Source organism: Schistocerca piceifrons, chromosome 1, assembly GCF_021461385.2.
Source record: "Schistocerca piceifrons isolate TAMUIC-IGC-003096 chromosome 1, iqSchPice1.1, whole genome shotgun sequence".
NCBI lineage: Eukaryota > Metazoa > Arthropoda > Insecta > Orthoptera > Acrididae > Schistocerca > Schistocerca piceifrons.
This window is the reverse complement of record NC_060138.1, coordinates 300,230,269-300,249,939: the sequence shown is the minus strand read 5'-3', so window position 1 is coordinate 300,249,939 and position 19,671 is coordinate 300,230,269. Positions and strand designations below refer to the sequence as shown.

At 36.8% G+C, this 19,671-nt stretch overlaps 1 protein-coding gene across 1 annotated transcript in view; it reads right to left on the bottom strand.

The window, feature by feature from the left end:
* The window catches only part of LOC124780415 (protein furry), a 1,170,709-nt gene that overhangs the window by 41,560 nt on the left and 1,109,478 nt on the right, over nt 1-19,671 (bottom strand). The window contains exons 45-47 of the mRNA XM_047253778.1: nt 11,137-11,319; nt 10,930-11,055; nt 10,665-10,846 (exon numbers count right to left, since the gene is read on the bottom strand). Of these exons, the coding sequence (XP_047109734.1) occupies nt 10,665-10,846; nt 10,930-11,055; nt 11,137-11,319 (491 nt within the window). The remainder of the gene's footprint in view (nt 1-10,664; nt 10,847-10,929; nt 11,056-11,136; nt 11,320-19,671) is intronic.

Below are 19,671 nucleotides of genomic sequence, written 5' to 3'. Positions count from 1 at the left end.
CTCTGCTGTACTGACTAGTTTTTCTCACAGTTTTTGCTGCAATGCCATCATCAAGTACTTACTTGAATTTTGTCCATTCCTCTGTTTTCGGATGACTGATAACAGATACTTTTTATAGTCTTCCCATTTTTCAGGTTTTTCTAATTCACAAACTTTTATCTAGAGTATGCACCTTGTTTCCAACTTTTCTGTTGGGATGATTCTCGGAGTGGTAGTAAGTAGCCCGTGAACCATGTCAAAACTTTCCCCTTCAAGGACTTTCACATCCATGATATGACTGCTCACTTCTTTATCAAAGATGACATAATTAGTCAATGGTCCCTGTTTCCAACACCAGTTATACCTTAATGAAACACACTGTTATGATAGTTTGGTGTCTATAATTAAACAAAAATGATAATATATTTTTTTACTTATTTATCTCTCAGAAATTTCTCATACTTTTGAAATTTGGATGGATATTTACTGACAGAGGGAAAGTCTATCTTACATGTTATTCAAATATAGACTCGAAAAAAGTGATTAAGGAATGAGAGGAAGAATTGAAAACTTGGAATTGTTGATTAGCTAATAAATACAAGAATTTATATGTTGACTGCAAGGATTCTGTCCATGTCTTGCAGTACTATTTAGATTTGCTCCAAGAAATGAAAGGAGGAGGTGGTGGTTGGTGGAGGGGGGCAGGGGGGGGGGGGTGGGGGGGGGGGTGGGGGGTGCCCTCAAAATGACAAGAGCTGCAGAAGATAAGAGACCTCCAGCCACATTTCGTAAAAACAAAAATATGATTTGGAAAACAAGCACTTGCAACAAACCACAAAACAATGCTACTGTCTTCAATGTTCATCTTGAGTAAGGACAAAATAACTGTGATTATGGCTCATGCAGAGCTAAACAGGTAATCTTTTTGCCTTGCTCCATTTTCAAGTGATACAGGAAAGGGAATGACCAGCAATGATACAAAGTACCCTCTTCTGTGTACTTTACTGTTCTTGCAGAGTATGTATGTATGTAAATATAGCATTTTTTTAAAATATGATTTTAATTTTGTGATTAGAGTTTCATAAAAATTAAAAAGTTAATAACTTAAACTGACATCGTAATTCTGTCAGAGAAAGCAAATGACTTGGAAGAGCAGTTGAACAGAATGGACAATGTCTTGGAAGGAGGATATAAAGTGAACATCAACAAACGTAAAACGAGGATAATGGAATGTAGTTGAATTAAACCAAGTGATGCTGAGGGAACTAGATTAGAAAATGAGACACTTAAAGTAGCAGATGAGTTTTGCTATTTGGGAGCAAAATAACTGATGATGGTCAAAATAGAGAGGATATAAGATGTAGACTGGCTATAGCAAGGAAAGCGTTTCTGAAGAAGAGAAATTTGTTAACATCAAGTATAGATTTAACCGTCAGGAAGTCTTTTCTGAAAGTATTTGTATGGAGTGCAGCCATGTATGGAAGTGAAACATAGATGATAAATAGTTTAGAGAAGAAGAGAATAGAAGCTTGAGAAATGTGGTGCTACAGAAGAATGCTGAAGATTAGATGGGTAGATCACGTAACTAATGAGGAGATACTGAACAGAATTGTGGAGAAGAGGAATTTGTGACACAACTTGACTAGAAGAAGGGGTTGTTTGGTAGGACATGTTCTGAGGCATTAAGGGATCACCACTTTAGTATTGGAGGGCAGCGTGGAGGGTAAAAATCTTACAGGGAGACCAAGCGATGAATACACTAAGCAGATTCAGAAGGATGTAGGTTGCAGTAGTTACTTGGAGATGAAGAAGCTTGCATTGGATAGAATAGCATGGAGAGCTGCATCAAACCAGTCTCTGGACTGAAGACCACTACAACAACAAACAACAACAACAACTTAAATATAGTAAGAAAAGTTGTGGCAGAATGTAAATAATTTAGGAATAGATGAGACCATTTACCAAATATAATAGAAGTGTTGAGTTGTTGACAGGTACAACTTCAGATCATGTCAGTGGAATATCACTCACTCCTCTGTTTTTTATAGTTTCTGACTTTCCTGGTTCCTTCTATGTTATATCAATTCCAATATGCAGCTGTGTGAGTATTTGTACTCTAGCTCGCCGAAGGATTTGTTTCAAAAGCTAGCGAGTTTCTCTTCTCTTTTGTGTGTACCTGTTAATGACTCAAAGATTCTGATATTTGGTGAGTGGTCTCCTTCCCTCCTGAATTATTTACATAATTATTCAAATATCTAGCTGAAGTAACTCAGTGAGACATGTATTGTGGATAGGAAATTAAACTTGCGGCACCAGAGATGACAAAGAGTAAATACATACATGAGATTTTGATGGAAATTCCCTATCTGGTAACATTTTAATAATTATTATTATGGTAAGGAGATCATGATCAAACTCTTTATAAAGTGTGTTTTTGTAATCACCATGATGGGATGTGACTGCAATAGCAATTTTTTTGTTAATATGTTCGAAGTTGGCACGAGATACATGCCTGATATGCAGTGTCCACAGTTGATTAGATTAAATTAGATTAGATTAATACTAGTTCCATGGATCATGAATACGATATTTCGGAATGATGTGGAACAAGTCAAATTTTCCAATACATGACATAATTAAGTTAATTTAACAACATACTTAAGTTAATATAACAACTTTTTTATTTTTGTGTTTTTATTTTTTATTTTTTTAATATTTTTTTGTTTTTTTTTTTCTTTATTTATATCTAAAAATGCCTCTATGGAGTAGAAGGAGTTGTTATTCAGAAATTCTTTTAATTTCTTTTTAAATACTTGTTGGTCATCTGTCAGACTTTTGATACTACTTGGTAAGTGACCAAAGACTTTAGTGGCAGTATAATTCACCCCATTCCGTGCCAAAGTTAGATTTTATCTTGAATAGTGAAGATAATCCTTTCTCCTAGTATTGTAGTTATGCACACTGCTATTACTTTTGAATTGGGTTTGGTTGTTAATAACAAATTTCATAAGAGAGTATATATACTGAGAAGCTACTGTGAGTATCCCTAGATCCTTAAATAAATGTCTGCAGGATGATCTTGGGTGGACTCCAGCTATTATTCTGATTACACGCTTTTGTGCAATAAATACTTTATTCCTCAGTGATGAATTACCCCAAAATATGATGTCATATGAAAGCAATGAGTGAAAATAGGCGTAGTAAGCTAATTTACTAAGATGTTTATCACCAAAATTTGCAATGACCCTTATTGCATAAGTAGCTGAACTCAAATGTATCAGCAGATCATCAATGTGTGTCTTCCAATTTAATCTCTCATCAATGGACACACCTAAAAATTTGGAATATTCTACCTTAGCTATATGCTTCTGATTAAGGTCTATATTTATTAATGGCATCATACCATTCACTGTACGGAACTGTATGCACTATGTCTTATCAAAATTCAGTGAGAGTCCGTTTACAAGGAACCACTTAGTAATTTTCTGAAAGACAGTATTGACAATTTCATCAGTTAATTCTTGTTTGTCAGGTGTGATTACTATACTTGTATCATCAGCAAAGAGAACTAACTTTGCCTCTTCATGAATATAGAATGGCAAGTCATTAATATATATTAAGAACAACAAAGGACCCTGGACTGACCCTTGTGGAACCCCATTCTTGATAGTTCCCCAGTTTGAGGAATGTGCTGATCTTTGCATATTATGAGAACTGCTTATTTCAACTTTCTGCACTCTTCCAGTTAGGTACAAATTAAACCATTTGTGCACTGTCCCACTCATGCCACAATACTTGAGCTTGTCTAGCAGAATTTCATGATTTACACAATCAAAAGCCTTTGAGAGATCACAAAAAATCCCAATGGGTGGTGTTCGGTTATTCAGATCATTCAAAATTTGATTGGTGAAAGCATATGTGGCATTTTCTGTTGAAAAACCTTTCTGGAAACCAAACTGACATTTTGTTAGTACTTCATTTTTACAGATATGTGAAGCTACTCTTGAATAGATTACTTTCTCAAAATTTTTGGATAAAGCTGTTAGAAGGGAGATTGGACGGTAATTGTTGACATCAGATCTATCCCCCTTTTTATGCAAAGGTATAACAATAGCATATTTCAGTCTATCAGGGAAAATGCCCTGTTCCAGAGAGCTATTACGCAGGTGGCTGCGAATCTTACTTATCTGTTGAGAACAAGCTTTTAGTATTTTGCTGGAAATGCCATCAATTCCATGTGAGTTTTTGCTTTTAAGCAAGTTTATTATTTTCCTAATTTCAGAGGGAGAAGTGGGTGAGATTTCAATTGTATCAAATTGCATAGGTATGGCCTCTTCCATTAACAGCCTAGCATCTTCTAATGAACACCTGGATCCTACTATATCCACAACATTTAGAAAATGATTATAAAAAATATTTTCAACTTCTGACTTTTTGTTCATAAAGTTTTCATTCAATTTGATGGCAGTACTGTCTTCCTGTGCTCTTGGTTGACCTGTTTCTCTTTTAATAATATTCCAAATTGTTTTAATTTTATTATCAGAGTTGCTGATTTCAGACATGATACACAAACTTCTGGATTTTTTAATAACTTTTCTTAATATAACACAGTAGTTTTTATAATGTTTGATAGTTTCTGGGTCACTACTCTTTCTTGCTGTCAGATACATTTCCCTTTTCCGGTTACAAGATATATTTATACCCTTAGTAAGCCATGGTTTGTTACAAGGTTTCTTACGAGTATATTTAACTATTTTCTTGGGCAGGCAGCTCAGTCTAACTGCTGTAGGCTTTCCATGAAATTTGCAATTGTTAAATCGTTGACTGAACGTACTACTTTGGAGGACTGTTTAGTATTGCTGAATGGAGCTATGTCATATATTGTTACTAGCTGTGCACCATGATCAGAAAGACCATTCTCAACAGGCTGAGCATTTATCTGGTTAAACTTATCTTGGTCTATAAAGAAGTTATCTATCAGTGAGCTGCTATCCTTTACCACCCGAGTAGGAAAATCAATAATGGGTGTCAAATTGAAAGAACCGAGTAATACTTCAAGTTCCAGTTTCAAAATGCAGTAGAAAGAGAACAAAATATTATTGATGCAGGGGGAAACATCATAGAGGAAAAAAAGACCAACAAGTGGCACTGCAAGCATCAGACAGATGTGTGGCACATGGTTGTTCCTCTGTCTGTGTCCAAAATGCCCAGCATGACTGTCTCCATGAAGAATTGCATGCTGCTGGAAATGCTCTTTTATAAGAATGATGACTGTGACCCAGTAGCCCTGCAGACATTCTAGACACTAAAGTACATGAAAAAAGATATTCGTCTGATGATGTCTGCTAAGGGATTGGAGAAAATGACTGCAAAATTTAAAAAAAAAGAAGGTTCTTTCAAAGTGCAATGTGGCAGAGGGAGGAAAGAAATTGATCTGACATCTGTCAAAGTTGTGGCACAACATGTCAGGAGGGATTGAGTGCTGGTGCACAAACATGCAGTACACAGGGAATTGTCCAAACATAGGACACGCCTGCAAGCGTAGTGCATAAAATACTACAAAACATTCTGCATTGCTATCCATACAAAAGCACCCGTTTTGCTTTTTATGCAGTTTTTGGCCTCAGGACAATTCAAAACTATTTTTTCCCCTCCAATGTGGTATAAGCTTTCCATGTTGGATGGGGTTACCTAACTAACAGTGCCACTACTGTTGACTACTGAACTTGCAGTCATGCACATTGAACAGTAAGGATAGTGGAATGTGCAACTTGTCCTGCAGCCATTGTATTGTGATTCATCTGCCATTTGTAGCTGACCCCATTTACGTTTAGATGCTTACAACTCCACCTATTGGTAAAATTGTCCTTAATTTTTTTTTCTAGCTCCATGACATTTCACTCTTTCAATAATAAGCTGCTCAAATTTAACATAATTCTTAACAGTGGTTTTCTTTCTACAGCATTTTGCAACTTGAACTTTCATTATGGACACTTTCTACATAGGCATCTGAACAGACATTATGTCTAAGATCCAAGGGGAACAGTAACCATGCACAATGGAAGACACTCTACAAGCAGATGGCTTCTTTAGGTAAACACAAGAACTAGTTATAAATACTGTAAATTATTTAAAGAGAATATCAGTAACAACTTATGGTTTAATACATAATTAAAGTTATATTATATATTTGGTAGTTGTATGTTTTTAAAATGACATGTAATTTAGTTATAATGAAATGTTGTATATGAACAACTGTTTAATTAAACGATGCAAGCCTGCCAAGAATAAAGGTACCCAATCCTAGAAACACTAAAAAAAACCACTTACATAAAGTTGCACTACAATACAATACTAGAAGTGAAAATGTCTGGTAAACAAGGGCCGTTAAATGGTTACCTTGAGGGCTGTGAGCACTTGTTCAGTAGAAGAGATGTGTCTTACATTAGCAAAGATGAACAAGTCTTCATAGCTTTAAAGGCATGTATTTTACAGCCTATGTTTACTGGATATTTTGTTGTTGTTTTGGTCCATACTATATCACTTCTCAAAATATGGAAAGAAAAGAGCTTGCAGAACAGATTTGTTTCACAGTATTACAGTTGAAGTGCTCATAGCTCTTAAGCTATGCATTTTGCAGACCCTGTTTACTAGAATTCTGCTTTTAGTATCATGTACTTTCAACTGTAGTTGTGTAAGCCATTAATTATGAGACACTCTATAGACCTCTATAGACCTATCATCACACTTCCATCTGAAATATACACAATATTCACTAAATTTATCACCAACTGCACAGTAGAAAACATTAAACTTTGATCAATATCAAGAATCAACTGGCTTTAGAAATGGATACAGAACAATGAGCAAATTTTTGAATACAGCAGTAAGCATATAACTTTGTATTGGGAAGCACGGATTTTTAAGAAAGTTTATATCTCAGTTTCAACAAAATCTGTACTGAAAACCCTTAAGAAACACAGCATTAATCCAACATGTTACTATAATGAAAAATATATATAAAAACAAAGATGAGGTGACTCACCGAACAAAAGCGCTGGCAGGTCGACAGACACACAAACAAACACAAACATACACACAAAATTCAAGCTTTCGCAACAAACTGTTGCCTCATCAGGAAAGAGGGAAGGAGAGGGGAAGACGAAAGGAAGTGGGTTTTAGGGTAAGGAGTCATTCCAATCCCGGGAGCGGAAAGACTTACCTTAGGGGGAAAAAAGGACAGGTATACACTCGCACACACGCACATATCCATCCACACATACAGACACAAGCCATATAATTAAAGTTATATTATATATTTGGTAGTTGTATGTTTTTAAAATGACATGTAATTTAGTTATAATGAAATGTCCTTTCGTCTTCCCCTCTCCTTCCCTCTTTCCTGATGAGGCAACAGTTTGTTGCGAAAGCTTGAATTTTGTGTGTATGTTTGTGTTTGTTTGTGTGTCTATTGACCTGCCAGCGCTTTTGTTCGGTAAGTCACCTCATCTTTGTTTTTATATATAATTTTTCCCACGTGGAATGTTTCCTTCCATTATATTGATATAATGAAAAATATATATATTTCAATGCTACAGCTTCTAACAGACTTGAGAAATGCAGGTTAGAAAGACAAATAAAAGAAAAGAGATTCCATACCACCAAAACTGTTCATAACAGCTCTAGAGGGAGTTCTCAGATTCTTTAGTGGGGAAAACTAAGAATGAATGTGTTTGTATGGAATATATCAAACCACTTTCATTTTTCTGATGATACTATTTGCCTCTAGTTCAGACAAACTTCAATAATAAACACAAGAACTGAACTGAGAAAGTAGACCTGAAAATCAACTTTAAAATAGTACACCCCAAACATACTGAAAAAAGTATAAATTAACAAAGAAGTAATAGAAACAGTTTGAACAGAGGTTGTATGATGAACTTCGACACAAGTAAAACAAACTTGGTGGAATGAAGTCCAATTAAAGCACACGATGCTGAGGGAATTATGATGGGAAATGAGATGCTAAAAGAAGTAGAAGATTGTTGCTGTTTTGGCAGCAAAACAAATGACGATGGTTAAAGCAGAGATGGTATGAAATTCAGTCTGACACTAACAAGAAAAAGAGTTAACACTGAAACATAAATTTAAGGGCTACGAAATATTTTTTCCTAAGGAGAATAGCCATGTACAGAAGTGAAACATGGACAATAAGCAGTCCAAACCACAAGAGAATAGAAGCTTTTGAAATGTAGTGCTACAGAACAATGGTGAAAATTAGTGAATTGAATAACAAACAAGGAGGTGCTGAATCAAATTAGGAAAAAAAGAAATTTGTGGCTCAATTTGAGTAAAAGAAGGGATCGGATGATGGGACATAATTTGAGCCAAAAAGGAACAGTCAGTAAGGTAAAAGAATGACATATTGGGGGGAAAGAGAGGCGGGGCTGGGGAAACTGCATTGAGAGGCCACGGCTTGAATACAGTAAGCAGGTTCAAATGTATGTAGTGTGCAGTAAAGTCATGGAGAGATGAAGAGTCTTGGACAGGATAGACTAGGACGACGAGCTGCATCAAACCAGTCTTCTGACTTAAGACTATACCTATAAAAACTGCAACTACAAAAACAAAGAGCTGGTGTCTTTTTGTGTTACAGGCAATCGAATACAATAACTGGATGAACAGTAAAGTAAATAAAGAAAAGAGTAAAAATGGCCTGGAGTTCTTTTGGTAAACTAAATTCATTTTTCAAAACTAAGCAAAAGGAAAGCTTACAACAAGTGTGTATTAAGAGTTCTGACATGCAACATGAAAACCAGCCATAAACTGAAGGTTGCTTAGTGAGAGATTGAGAAATGCTCGTTTGGAATTAGTAGGAATGCAGAAATATAATCAAATGGATCAGGGAACAGACAAGAGTGGAATGCATAATTAGAAGTGTAATGAAAGTAGAATGGAGATAGGTGGAAGATCACCAGGCAAGTGGATGGTAGTGGAGCAAGGAAGTTCTCTCCTGAGTTCCAGTAGTCAGAGATCTACATGCAGGCGAGTAGGCAGCATCAGGAACATGCAGGAGCAACATAGAATCATACAGCTGAAGGCCATAAATATGGAAGTGTCTGGAGGTGGTCTTTAATGAGCATCATATGTCAAATGGCTGCTGCTGATGTGCTGCTGCTGAAGAAGAAGACAATGAATGATAACTGTGTGTTCTACAGTGAGTCACTTCAGTTTTCTGATGCCGGAACAATCTAATACCTATTCCAGTTTAGGTTTCCAGTATTGGAAGTTAAGTTTGTCATAAATAAATGGTTTTTCAGAAACATATAGCCACCCACAAAAACTACTCTGCACCAGAAACCATTGAACAACACAAATAGTTATGTTCAAATAATGGAATCACAAACCTACCACAGCTGTGATTTGTATTTATTTATCTATCAACAATCAGTGTCTGTCAATTTTCAAGTCACATATACCTTTACGGCAGTGCTGCATAGCTTAAATGTATTTAAAGAAAGACTTCACAAAACAATGAAAAACTTCTGTAGTGTGTATTTATTTATTTATTGACAGCTAGTTTTGGTCACATGAGCACTTTCAAGTCTTGGATCCACCAGGTTTGAAGTATGTATGTATTTAATACCTTAGTATATAGTAGTAGTACCTTAGTATTCAGAACATACTTACTTTAACCTGATGGATCCATGACATGAAAGTGCTCATGTGACCAAAAATAGCTGTCAATAAATAAATAAATACACACTACAGAAGTTTTTCATTGTTTGTGAAGTCTTTCTTTAAATACATTTAAGCTATGCAGCACTGTTTACAGACGATAGTTATATTCACTGGAATGTTGCACGACAAACAGTAAAATACTGTAAATAGGAGTCAGTATTTACAGATGTAGGTAACTACTTTCTTTGGAAAATACTATCATAAACAAGTAAATCTGATGTTATGAATAGCTGATAACAGTGGCTATCAAGCACAACTGAGGAGGCAGGAGCTTTTTCGAAGTAGTAGCATTCTTTCTAATTTACTTGGTTAAAATTAGCTGGCATAAGCGTGACTGACACTACACAGTATACTGACAGTTTATTTTTAATACAGAACACAAGTTAAATTTCTACAACTGCCTTGTCTTTTTTTTAATGCATACCTTGCTTGACTTGTACCCCATCTTTGAAGGTTCTCCTTCTTAAAGGAATCTATAGCACATGGGTGAATTTTTTATCACTGAAATTACTCCACTAACATTATCTCTAAAATTATCAAATCTAGATAAAAATTGGCAACATTTTTTAGAATTTTCTCTTAGTTACTCTGCATTGTCTTGTTTCAAGTGGTATACATGATGGAACATACCACGTGATTTAACCTTATTAAGGCTCCATACTGAACTTCTATATTGATGAATTAGTGGCTTTGGATGTGATGTCTGGTGTGTCAGCTTATCATTTAATGACAAATATGTAACCTTTACTGTGCCAAACACAAAAATTAACTTTTTTCTTTCATTTCATAGTTTTTAAGGACACTATAAATTTTTTGACTGCCACCTAGCACATAAAATGGTACTCTATAATGTTAATCATTATACAAACTGAACTTTAACAGTTTTCAAACTTAAAATATTATAATCTATGGCAAGTTAGATGTGTTGTTCTCTTGGTACTTACGAAGTATCTGAACGAGTTCCAGAATCATGACGTTCACGACGCTCGCGCAGAATAAGTGAACCTGGAGGAAAAGCACCACTGCCACTTGCTGCTGTATTTCCAAATTCAGGTGCCACAGCAACTTCATCCAGTGGAGATTCAGATCCAACTTCATCATCTGATGATTCTTCAGCAACTCCTCTCTGAAATAAATTCAGATTTTTCTTAAGGTTTAAAGTTATAAAACAGAGCAATTCCAAATATGGCAGAAATCTTTTCAATATACCATCTTTTTACTGGGTACAGGTGTTCTGTCACTAATACTCTGCTGAAGACTATGGTCTCTCTCTGTTTCACCATCAATCACTGGTCTTCTTCTGACACCCCAGTTGAAATTATCTGTACTTTCACCCTGAAAAATAAAGAAATGTCAGTAATGGCATCAGCTGATCTACAGTGACACAAGAAACATTCCCTGTATAGTGAAACTTACTTCAACACTTTCACTTTCATATTCCAGGAAATCAAAATCCTTAAAAACTTTGAATTGATCAGTGGCCCCTTCATCTCTACGTGAGCCCACAGACAGATCATTATTTGGACCCGAAACTTCTTCAGTTGAGGATGCCATGCTGGACTGTCGTTCCATGAGATCTGAGCTCTGGCTGAAGATCACCTAAAATGAAGAAAGAAAATTTCATCAAGACTAGCAAGACATCTTTACAGATGGAAATATATGCTGAATCTGAATTGGAAAGAAATTTTAGTTATAGCAACTATTAATACCGCTAAAATTTTTCACTACTATTAAAGTAGATAAATATTAATCAAAAGCAGCATAATATTGATAAACAAAGGTCATACTGAGACTTTTGATCAACATGCTATTCACAGCTAGGTGTGACAGCAGCCAGTCTGTTACAAAATGCATATTGTGCCACCAGTTTATAACTATATGACTAACAAGAAGTGGATTGCTGTTGTTGTTGTTGTCAGAAAATGGTACATATTGTCCAAGGAATGAATGCAGCTTAAAAGGAGTTTTTCCAGGAGATATTTACTGTCATTTTCAAAATAAATTCATGGTAAGTGCATAGATGAAAGAAAGAAAGCAACATAATGTGAGAAGCAGGTAAATGAACTGACTAGGACAAACAAACATAGGCAGCAAATTTCCTTCTTCAACTTTATTATGCTCATCCCAGGTGGCACACCCACAAGAGGGAAAAACAAACAACTATGGTATATAAATCCTTGTGCTTACTCCCTAAAGATACCAACTACCATAGATTTAACTTTGGCAAAGTTTTGATAACAGCAATAAAGAGGTTAACATGTGGTTCATAAGACAGTTACCATACACAATCAGAGGTTATAACTTATTTACTGCTTTTAATTTTCATTATTTGATCTGGTCATACTGTCACTCATAGAATGATACAAGCTTTAAACAGCCCAAATAAAAGCAAAGCTACAACTATGAAGGGATTTCTATGCAGATCAGGTACATACTGTGTTCAGTGAGTCTAAGAGCACAAGTAGGCCTGTGTGCTGCATCTATCTACAGTATTATGGTGGGAATAGCCCAGTTTGGTAGGTAGGAATAACAGGTAGCAGAAGTTAATGGAGATAATATTCATACTTTAATGATGTGGAAGAAAGCCCAAAACAGAAATCTGTTGAAATGGTAACTTGAATGAAGCTTTTGTAAGGTAACATTACATTTGAATTTTTTTTTAACTCCACTGTCATTATTTAGCAAAAAGTAATGCCTCAGTGCCCTCCGACTTTTGCAATACCTAAAGCATTGACACAGTCTTCTGCAGAATTCTTCCTATGTTGGATTATATACTGAAGTGATCCAGATGCATGGAACTCTGATATACAGTGGACATCTATGTGTGTATTTTTCCTTTGACAAGCCCAACAAATATGTCACAGTGTGGTAGTGACATACACTGTTTGCTGCATCTCCTATGCAGTTCAAATGAAGTTCTGCAGAAGTAATATTTTCAAACTTTGAGAACTATGTGCCAAGTTTCTGAAACCAAATGGATATTTCAAAACTAATACATATGTATATCTAAAAACAAAGATGATGTGACTTACCAAACGAAAGTGCTGGCAGGTCGATAGACACACAAACAAACACAAACATACACACAAAATTCAAGCTTTCGCAACAAACTGTTGCCTCATCAGGAAAGAGGGAAGGAGAGGGAAAGACAAAAGGATGTGGGTTTTAAGGGAGAGGGTAAGGAGTCATTCCAATCCCGGGAGCGGAAAGACTTACCTTAGGGGGAAAAAAGGACGGGTATACACTCGCACACACACACATATCCACCCACACATATAAAGACACAAGCAGACATATTTAAATATGTCTGCTTGTGTCTTTTTATGTGTGGATGGATATGTGTGTGTGTGCGCGCGAGTGTATACTCCTTACCCTTGCCTTTAAAACCCACATCCTTTCGTCTTTTCCTCTCCTTCCCTCTTTCCTGATGAGGCAACAGTTTGTTGCGAAAGCTTGAATTCTGTGTGTATGTTTGTGTTTGTTTGTGTGTCTATCAACCTGCCAGCACTTTCGTTTGGTAAGTCACATCATCTTTGTTTTTAGATATATTTTTCCCACGTGGAATGTTTCCCTCTATTATACTAATACATATGTACTTTCAGTAACATAAATTTTCTTTTGCTGATAAAAATATTCAAGTTTTTGATTCTTTAGGTTCTCTCTCTCTCCCCCCCTCTCTTTGGTGCACAAAACTGTTGCCACTTTTGGACTAAATTTTGAAAAATATGGGAGAGTGTAATAAAATTGTAGCAGCATATAATCTTAGAAGGAGTAGAAACATGCCTTTGGGCAAAAGGTAGGGACACACACACACAAGAAGTGTTCACTTGTACAAGGTACCACTCTTGCACCTAATATATCATTTATCAAATGGACTCGCTTTGATTTGATGACAATATGAGATATAAATGGGAGATGTAAGAAGCATAAAAACGTCAGTATTGTTACAGTTCTTGAGAAACTTGGGGCAATACATGAGGTCTGTTCAAAAAAATTCCAGGACATTCGTAATTCACACCAATGGTGGGTGAAATGCGGTTGCCATCATTGCGCATGCCTGTGTTTAATGTGTAACTTCCAGAAGTTTCATTGTTGTAGGCCTGTTAGCTACTGTTCAGCACTGTACTGAGTAGAATGTTGTGTTGCACAGTTCACGAATTTTGAGATGGCAGAGTTAGAGGAGCAATTCATCTGCATTAAATTTTGTGTGAAACTCAAAAAGCTCTTTACAGACATACACCAAATGATGCAGAAAGACTATGGTGATGAGTGCTTAAGCCACATTTGGTGCCATGGTTTAAAAATGGCCAGACAGAGGTTAAAGATGACCTTCCTCTAGGACACCCTTCGATGTCTACTGATGACGCTCATGTTAGGAGTGCCAATGATATTGTGCAAGCCAATTAAAGACTGACTGCCTGAGAGATTGCAGAAGAATGTAACATTTCAGTTGGATCATGTCATTAAATCCTGACATAGCATCTTGGAATGCACCATTTTTCTGCAAGGTTCATCCCACAGCTCATGGGTCAAGACCAGAAAGATCTTCACCTTGTAATCAGTGAAGTGCTTTTGGATCATGCAAGTGGGAACAAGATGTTCCTTAAGAGACTCACAACTGGTGATGAGACATGGGTCTGTAGTTGATGATGTTGAGATCAAGGTTCAGTCTTCACAATGGGTTGAGAAAGGTTTGCCAAGACCAGAGAAAACTCATCAGTTCAGGTCAAATATCAAAGCCATGCTGATAGTTTTCTTTGACTTTTAAGGATTAGTTCATCATGAATTTGTGCCACAGAGACAAACTGTTAATCGATGGTACTATTGGTACGTGCTGCGATGCCTACGAGAAAATGTGAGAATGAAATGGCCTGAAACGTGGCGAGACAATTTGTGGGTCTTGGATCATGATAATGCACCCACACATTCGTTCCTGCTGGTGCGTGACTATTACGCAGAAAACAAAATCACTGTGGTGCTCTCCAGAACTGGTACCTACAGACTTTCGAAAAGCACATTAAAAGGACAAAGATTTGCAATGATAGACGAGATAAAAGAAAATTTGCAGACAGCACTTCGCTCGATCCAGCAAGAGTCTGTACCAAAACTGCTTATGGAAGTGGAAATGGTGTTGGGAGCAGTGCATTGACTGTGGAGGAGAGTATTTCAAAGGAGATCATACACAATATGTAAAACGTAAGCACAGAAAAACGTTGTGGACAAAGTATCAGAATTTTTTGAACAGACCTCATATGCTCACTCATAGAGAGCCCAGGACTGCAAGATTCTATAATGAAGGGTACCAAATATGGCAAGCATATCTACGGCAGGATGCCATATTGTTAATGAAGGAATGATGCATTTTTATATGCAAAATGAGATTTTCACTCTGCAGTGGAGTGTGCGCTGATATGAAACTTCCTGGCAGATTAAAACAGTTTTAATCTGCCAGGAAGTTTCATTTTTATATGGTTACAGCTGACATAAAATTTGAGTGTCAGCACATAAGTTAAGATTAAGATACACAATTGTGATTCGTAGTCTGAAGAAAGTTTTTAACAAGACGCAAATCACCTCTGATTTTACATAATATACTAGAAATGCAAAATGTCTGTAATATGTAGCTGACTGACTTGTCATGGAGCTCTATGAGTAAGATTTAGGACTTTAAATTGTCATGAGGCATGTGTGAAACACCTGTAAAGCACCACCACCACCACACCACCACCACCGCCACCACCACCACATATCATTAATAATAAAATATTTTACAAAGCTTGGCTGTAAAAAAGTTAGTGTTTTCAATATGTGGCATCCATTATCCTACTAGCTTGTTATCATTTTTTAAAGATGTAAATTATAATCAGCAAAAGGAAAGTAGCCACAGAGATTCAGCTAATCATTTTTAGCAATGTTTAGATGATTGTAACAGATATTACAGCTATAACAGCTAATATGCTGCATGATCAGGTTCGATTCTCGAGATGAAAGAACCATTGCCTGGTACCTACTTCAGAATGTGGCCAAATATTATTTTTCCTTTTCATTTGTGTTACCCATATAACAATATCATGAAAGATATATAGAATGTTCCATATTACAGACAGCATGCTGTGCACAGTGCTGTCAACAGCACTGGATGCTAATATGTCCTAAAAGAAGAGTATTTGTTATATACAGTGAAAATAAACAGCTGATGATACAACGTAGGTTTTCACGGCCAGTATTGTCTTCACTTAAAACGTCCGGGCTGATAGGCCGTGGTCGATGTATAAAACTCGACCCTGACGTTTTGTCTGCAACTGCGAGAGACATCTTCCAAGGCAAAGCAGGGAACGGCAAAGAGAACTCAAGGAAGTGCTGATTATATAGGCATGCAGAGGGTGCCATTGTCCATCACGTGGCATTGGCTATGGGACTGTCTCTAGTAATGCCAACATTCTCGATTGAAAGTAATTGATTGTCATGTTTCAGGTGCGACACTTACATCCAAATTTTATCCAGTTTAACACCTTCCTCTTTCCTGTTAAAATAAGTGTTCATAATAATGTGAGGTTTCAGATACGACTCTCATCTTACTGAATTTTATTTCATGATTACCTTCCTGGTAAACATGTTCTGCTACGGCCGATTTATCCATGTGACCCAGGTGGCAATTCCTCTTATGTTGAACCAGATGGGTGTTCACACTTCTCTTTGTAGTACCGATATAAACCTGTCCACAACTACAAGGAATTTTATATATTACTGGTGTAGCCAAAGAACGTTGTGCATCTTTCGCCGATCTTAAATATTTTATTTTCCTGGTGGGTCTGAAAATAGTTTCCACCCTGTATGTGCTTAAAACTTTCCCAATGGAATCCGTGACCTTACTAATGAATGGAAGAAAAACCTTGCCATGGGCAGCCAACAGCATGTTCCTGATTCTCTGCCAACCGTAGATGTTCAATCTCATCTTTTAAATAAACTGGTTCACAAATTTTGTACACCCTGTCTACCAAGGTTTTTATCACACTTCTTTTTCATCTAGGGTGGTGGTTTGAATCTTCATGAAAAAAATTATCAGTATGTGTGTCCTTTCTATACACCTTATGGCCCAACATTGTGTCCTGTTGTTTAATCACAGACACATCTAGGAAATTCAGTTTCCCATTACTTTCCGTCACCATAGTAAATTGGATTTTCAGATTAATGCTGTTTAGATGTATCATGAAGGCATCCAACTCCTCTGCTCCATGTGTCCATACTACGGAAGTGTCATCGACATAGCGATACCCTCTGTCTGGTCTCTTACTGGCAGTCTGCAATGCGTCTTCATAAACAAGTTAGCCACCCTGTCAATCTGTTCATAAAAGTCACTATGTAGTGAAAGTAGGTTGTGGTGAGGCAGTGTCAGAATAATGCCACAGTATCAGTAGAAAAAATATCTACTATGCACGAGATAGCTTCATTTTTCCGGAATCATGGTAAATAACAATGCAATATCAAAACTTGTCAATGAAATGAGTTGAATTTTTAATATGACTGTCAGTTCTACCAACATAAGGTTGCAGCAATGAGGCAAGGTGTCTTGCCAACTTGTGGATGGGACCGCCTATAGTGCTGACAATTGGCCTCAATGGAACTTCAGGTTTTGTGCACTTTGGGTAATACATGAAGTCTAGGTGGGTATGCTTCTGTTTTACAAAGCAGCTTCTTATCATATGAGGAGAATGAAGATTCTTTCACCAGTCGATTTGTCATTTTTAAAATCTTTGTAGTCAGATTCTTCTGAAGTTTTTTGTAATTGGAGGGAACCAAAACATCATTGATCTTTCCATGATAGTCCTCACTCTTGAATATGATGGTGGCATTACTCTTATTTGCAGTAAGAACAGCAATGTTTTTATCTGTGTTTATATCCCTCAGTGCCTTCCTTTGATAAAAACATTATTGTTCTTACTGCAGACAAGGGTAAACCCACCGTCATATTGAAGAGTGAGGACTATCATGGAAAGGTCAATGGTATTTTAGTTCCCTCCAATTACAAAAAACTTCAGGATCCAACTATGAAGATTTTAGAAATGACCAATTGACTGGTGAAAGAGTCTTCTTTCTCCTCCAATGATAAGAAGCTGCTTTGTGAAACAGATGTGTACCCACCTGAACTTTATGGATTATCCAATGTGCATAAACCTGAGGTTCTATTGAGGCCAATTGTCAGTGCGATAGGCGATCCCACCCATGAGTTGGCTAGACACCTTGCCTCACTGCTGCAACCTTATGCTGGTAGAACTGACAGTCATATTAAAAATTCAACTTATTTCATTGACAAGTTAAAGGAAATGAGTGTGGGTCCAGGTGATATCCTCATCAGTTTTGATATTGTGTCATTATTTACCATTATTCCAGTAAATGAAGCTTTCTCAAGCATAACAGATATTTTTCCTGCTGATACTGTGGCATTATTCTGACACTGCCTCACCACAACCTACTTTCAATACAATAGTGACTTTTATGAACAGATTGATGGTGTGGCTGTGGGCAGTCCACTTTGTCCTGCAGTGGCTAACTTGTTAATGGAGATGTTTGAACAACGGGCATTGCAAACTGCCAGTAAGAGACCAGCCACATGGTATTGCTACGTCAATGACACTTTCGTAGTATGGACACATGAAGCAGAGGAATTGGATGCCTTCCTGATACATCTAAACAGAATTAATCTGAAAATCTAATTTACTATGGAGACAAAGACTAATGGGCAATTCAATTCCCTGGATGTATCTGTGATTAAACGATGGGACGGAACGTTGGGCCATAAGATGTATAGAAAGGCCACACATACTAATAATTTATTGCATAAAGATTCAAACCATGGCCCTAGACAAAAAAGAGGTGTGATAAAAACCTTGGTAGACAGGGCATACAAAATTTGTGAACCTGCTTATTTAAAAGATGAGATTGAACATCTACGGTCAACTTTCGTGAAGAATGGCTATTCTAGTAAGGAGATAGATTGTGCATTTCACTCTAGGCAGAGAATCGAGAGCAACGACAAACACAGCCACCCACGGCAAGGTCTTTCTTACGTTCATTAGTAAGGTCACAGATAGCATTGGGAAAGTGTTAAGTACGTATGGGGTGGAAACTATTTTCAAACCCACCAGGAAACTAAAAGAATATTTAAGATTGGCAAAAAATGCATGACATCCTTTGGCTACACCAGTAATATATAAAATTCCTTGTAGTTGTGGACAGATTTATATCGGTACCACAAACAGCAATGTGAACACCTGTCTGGTTCAACATAAGAAGAACTGGCACTTGGGTCACATGGATAAATCAGCCATAGCAGAACATGTTTACCAGGAAGGTAATCATGAAATAAAACTCTGTGAGAAAAGTGTCATATCTAAAACCTCACATTATTATGCGCACACGTATAGAGAGGCTATTGAGATAGATAAACACCATAATAATTTTAACATAAGAGGAAAGTGTTAGACTGGATAAAATTTGGATGTCAGTGTTGCACCAGAAACATGACGATCAATTACTTTCAATCGAGAATGTTGGCATTACCACAGACAGTCTCATACCCGATGGCACGTGACAGACAGTGGCACCCTCTGCACTGCCTATATAATCAGATTCCTTGAGTTCTCTTTGCAGTTCACCATTTTACCTCGGAGGATGTCTCCCGCAGTCAGAGACAAAATGTCAGGGGAGAGTTTTAATACATCAACCACGGCCTATCAGCCTGAAAGTTTTAAGTGAAGAAAGTAAATAGTTGTTATTTAAGATAGCATCAGTGTATTGGTCTGTGCATGGCAGTGTGTAGTACCAACATGTTCCAAAAAATCACATGTGAAGATGGTCATTCTATTTATCAAAGAGATAAGGGATCAAGTGTTTTGGATAGCCCTTGGACTAGCAACTATTTGTATATCTATAAGAAGAACAGACATACGG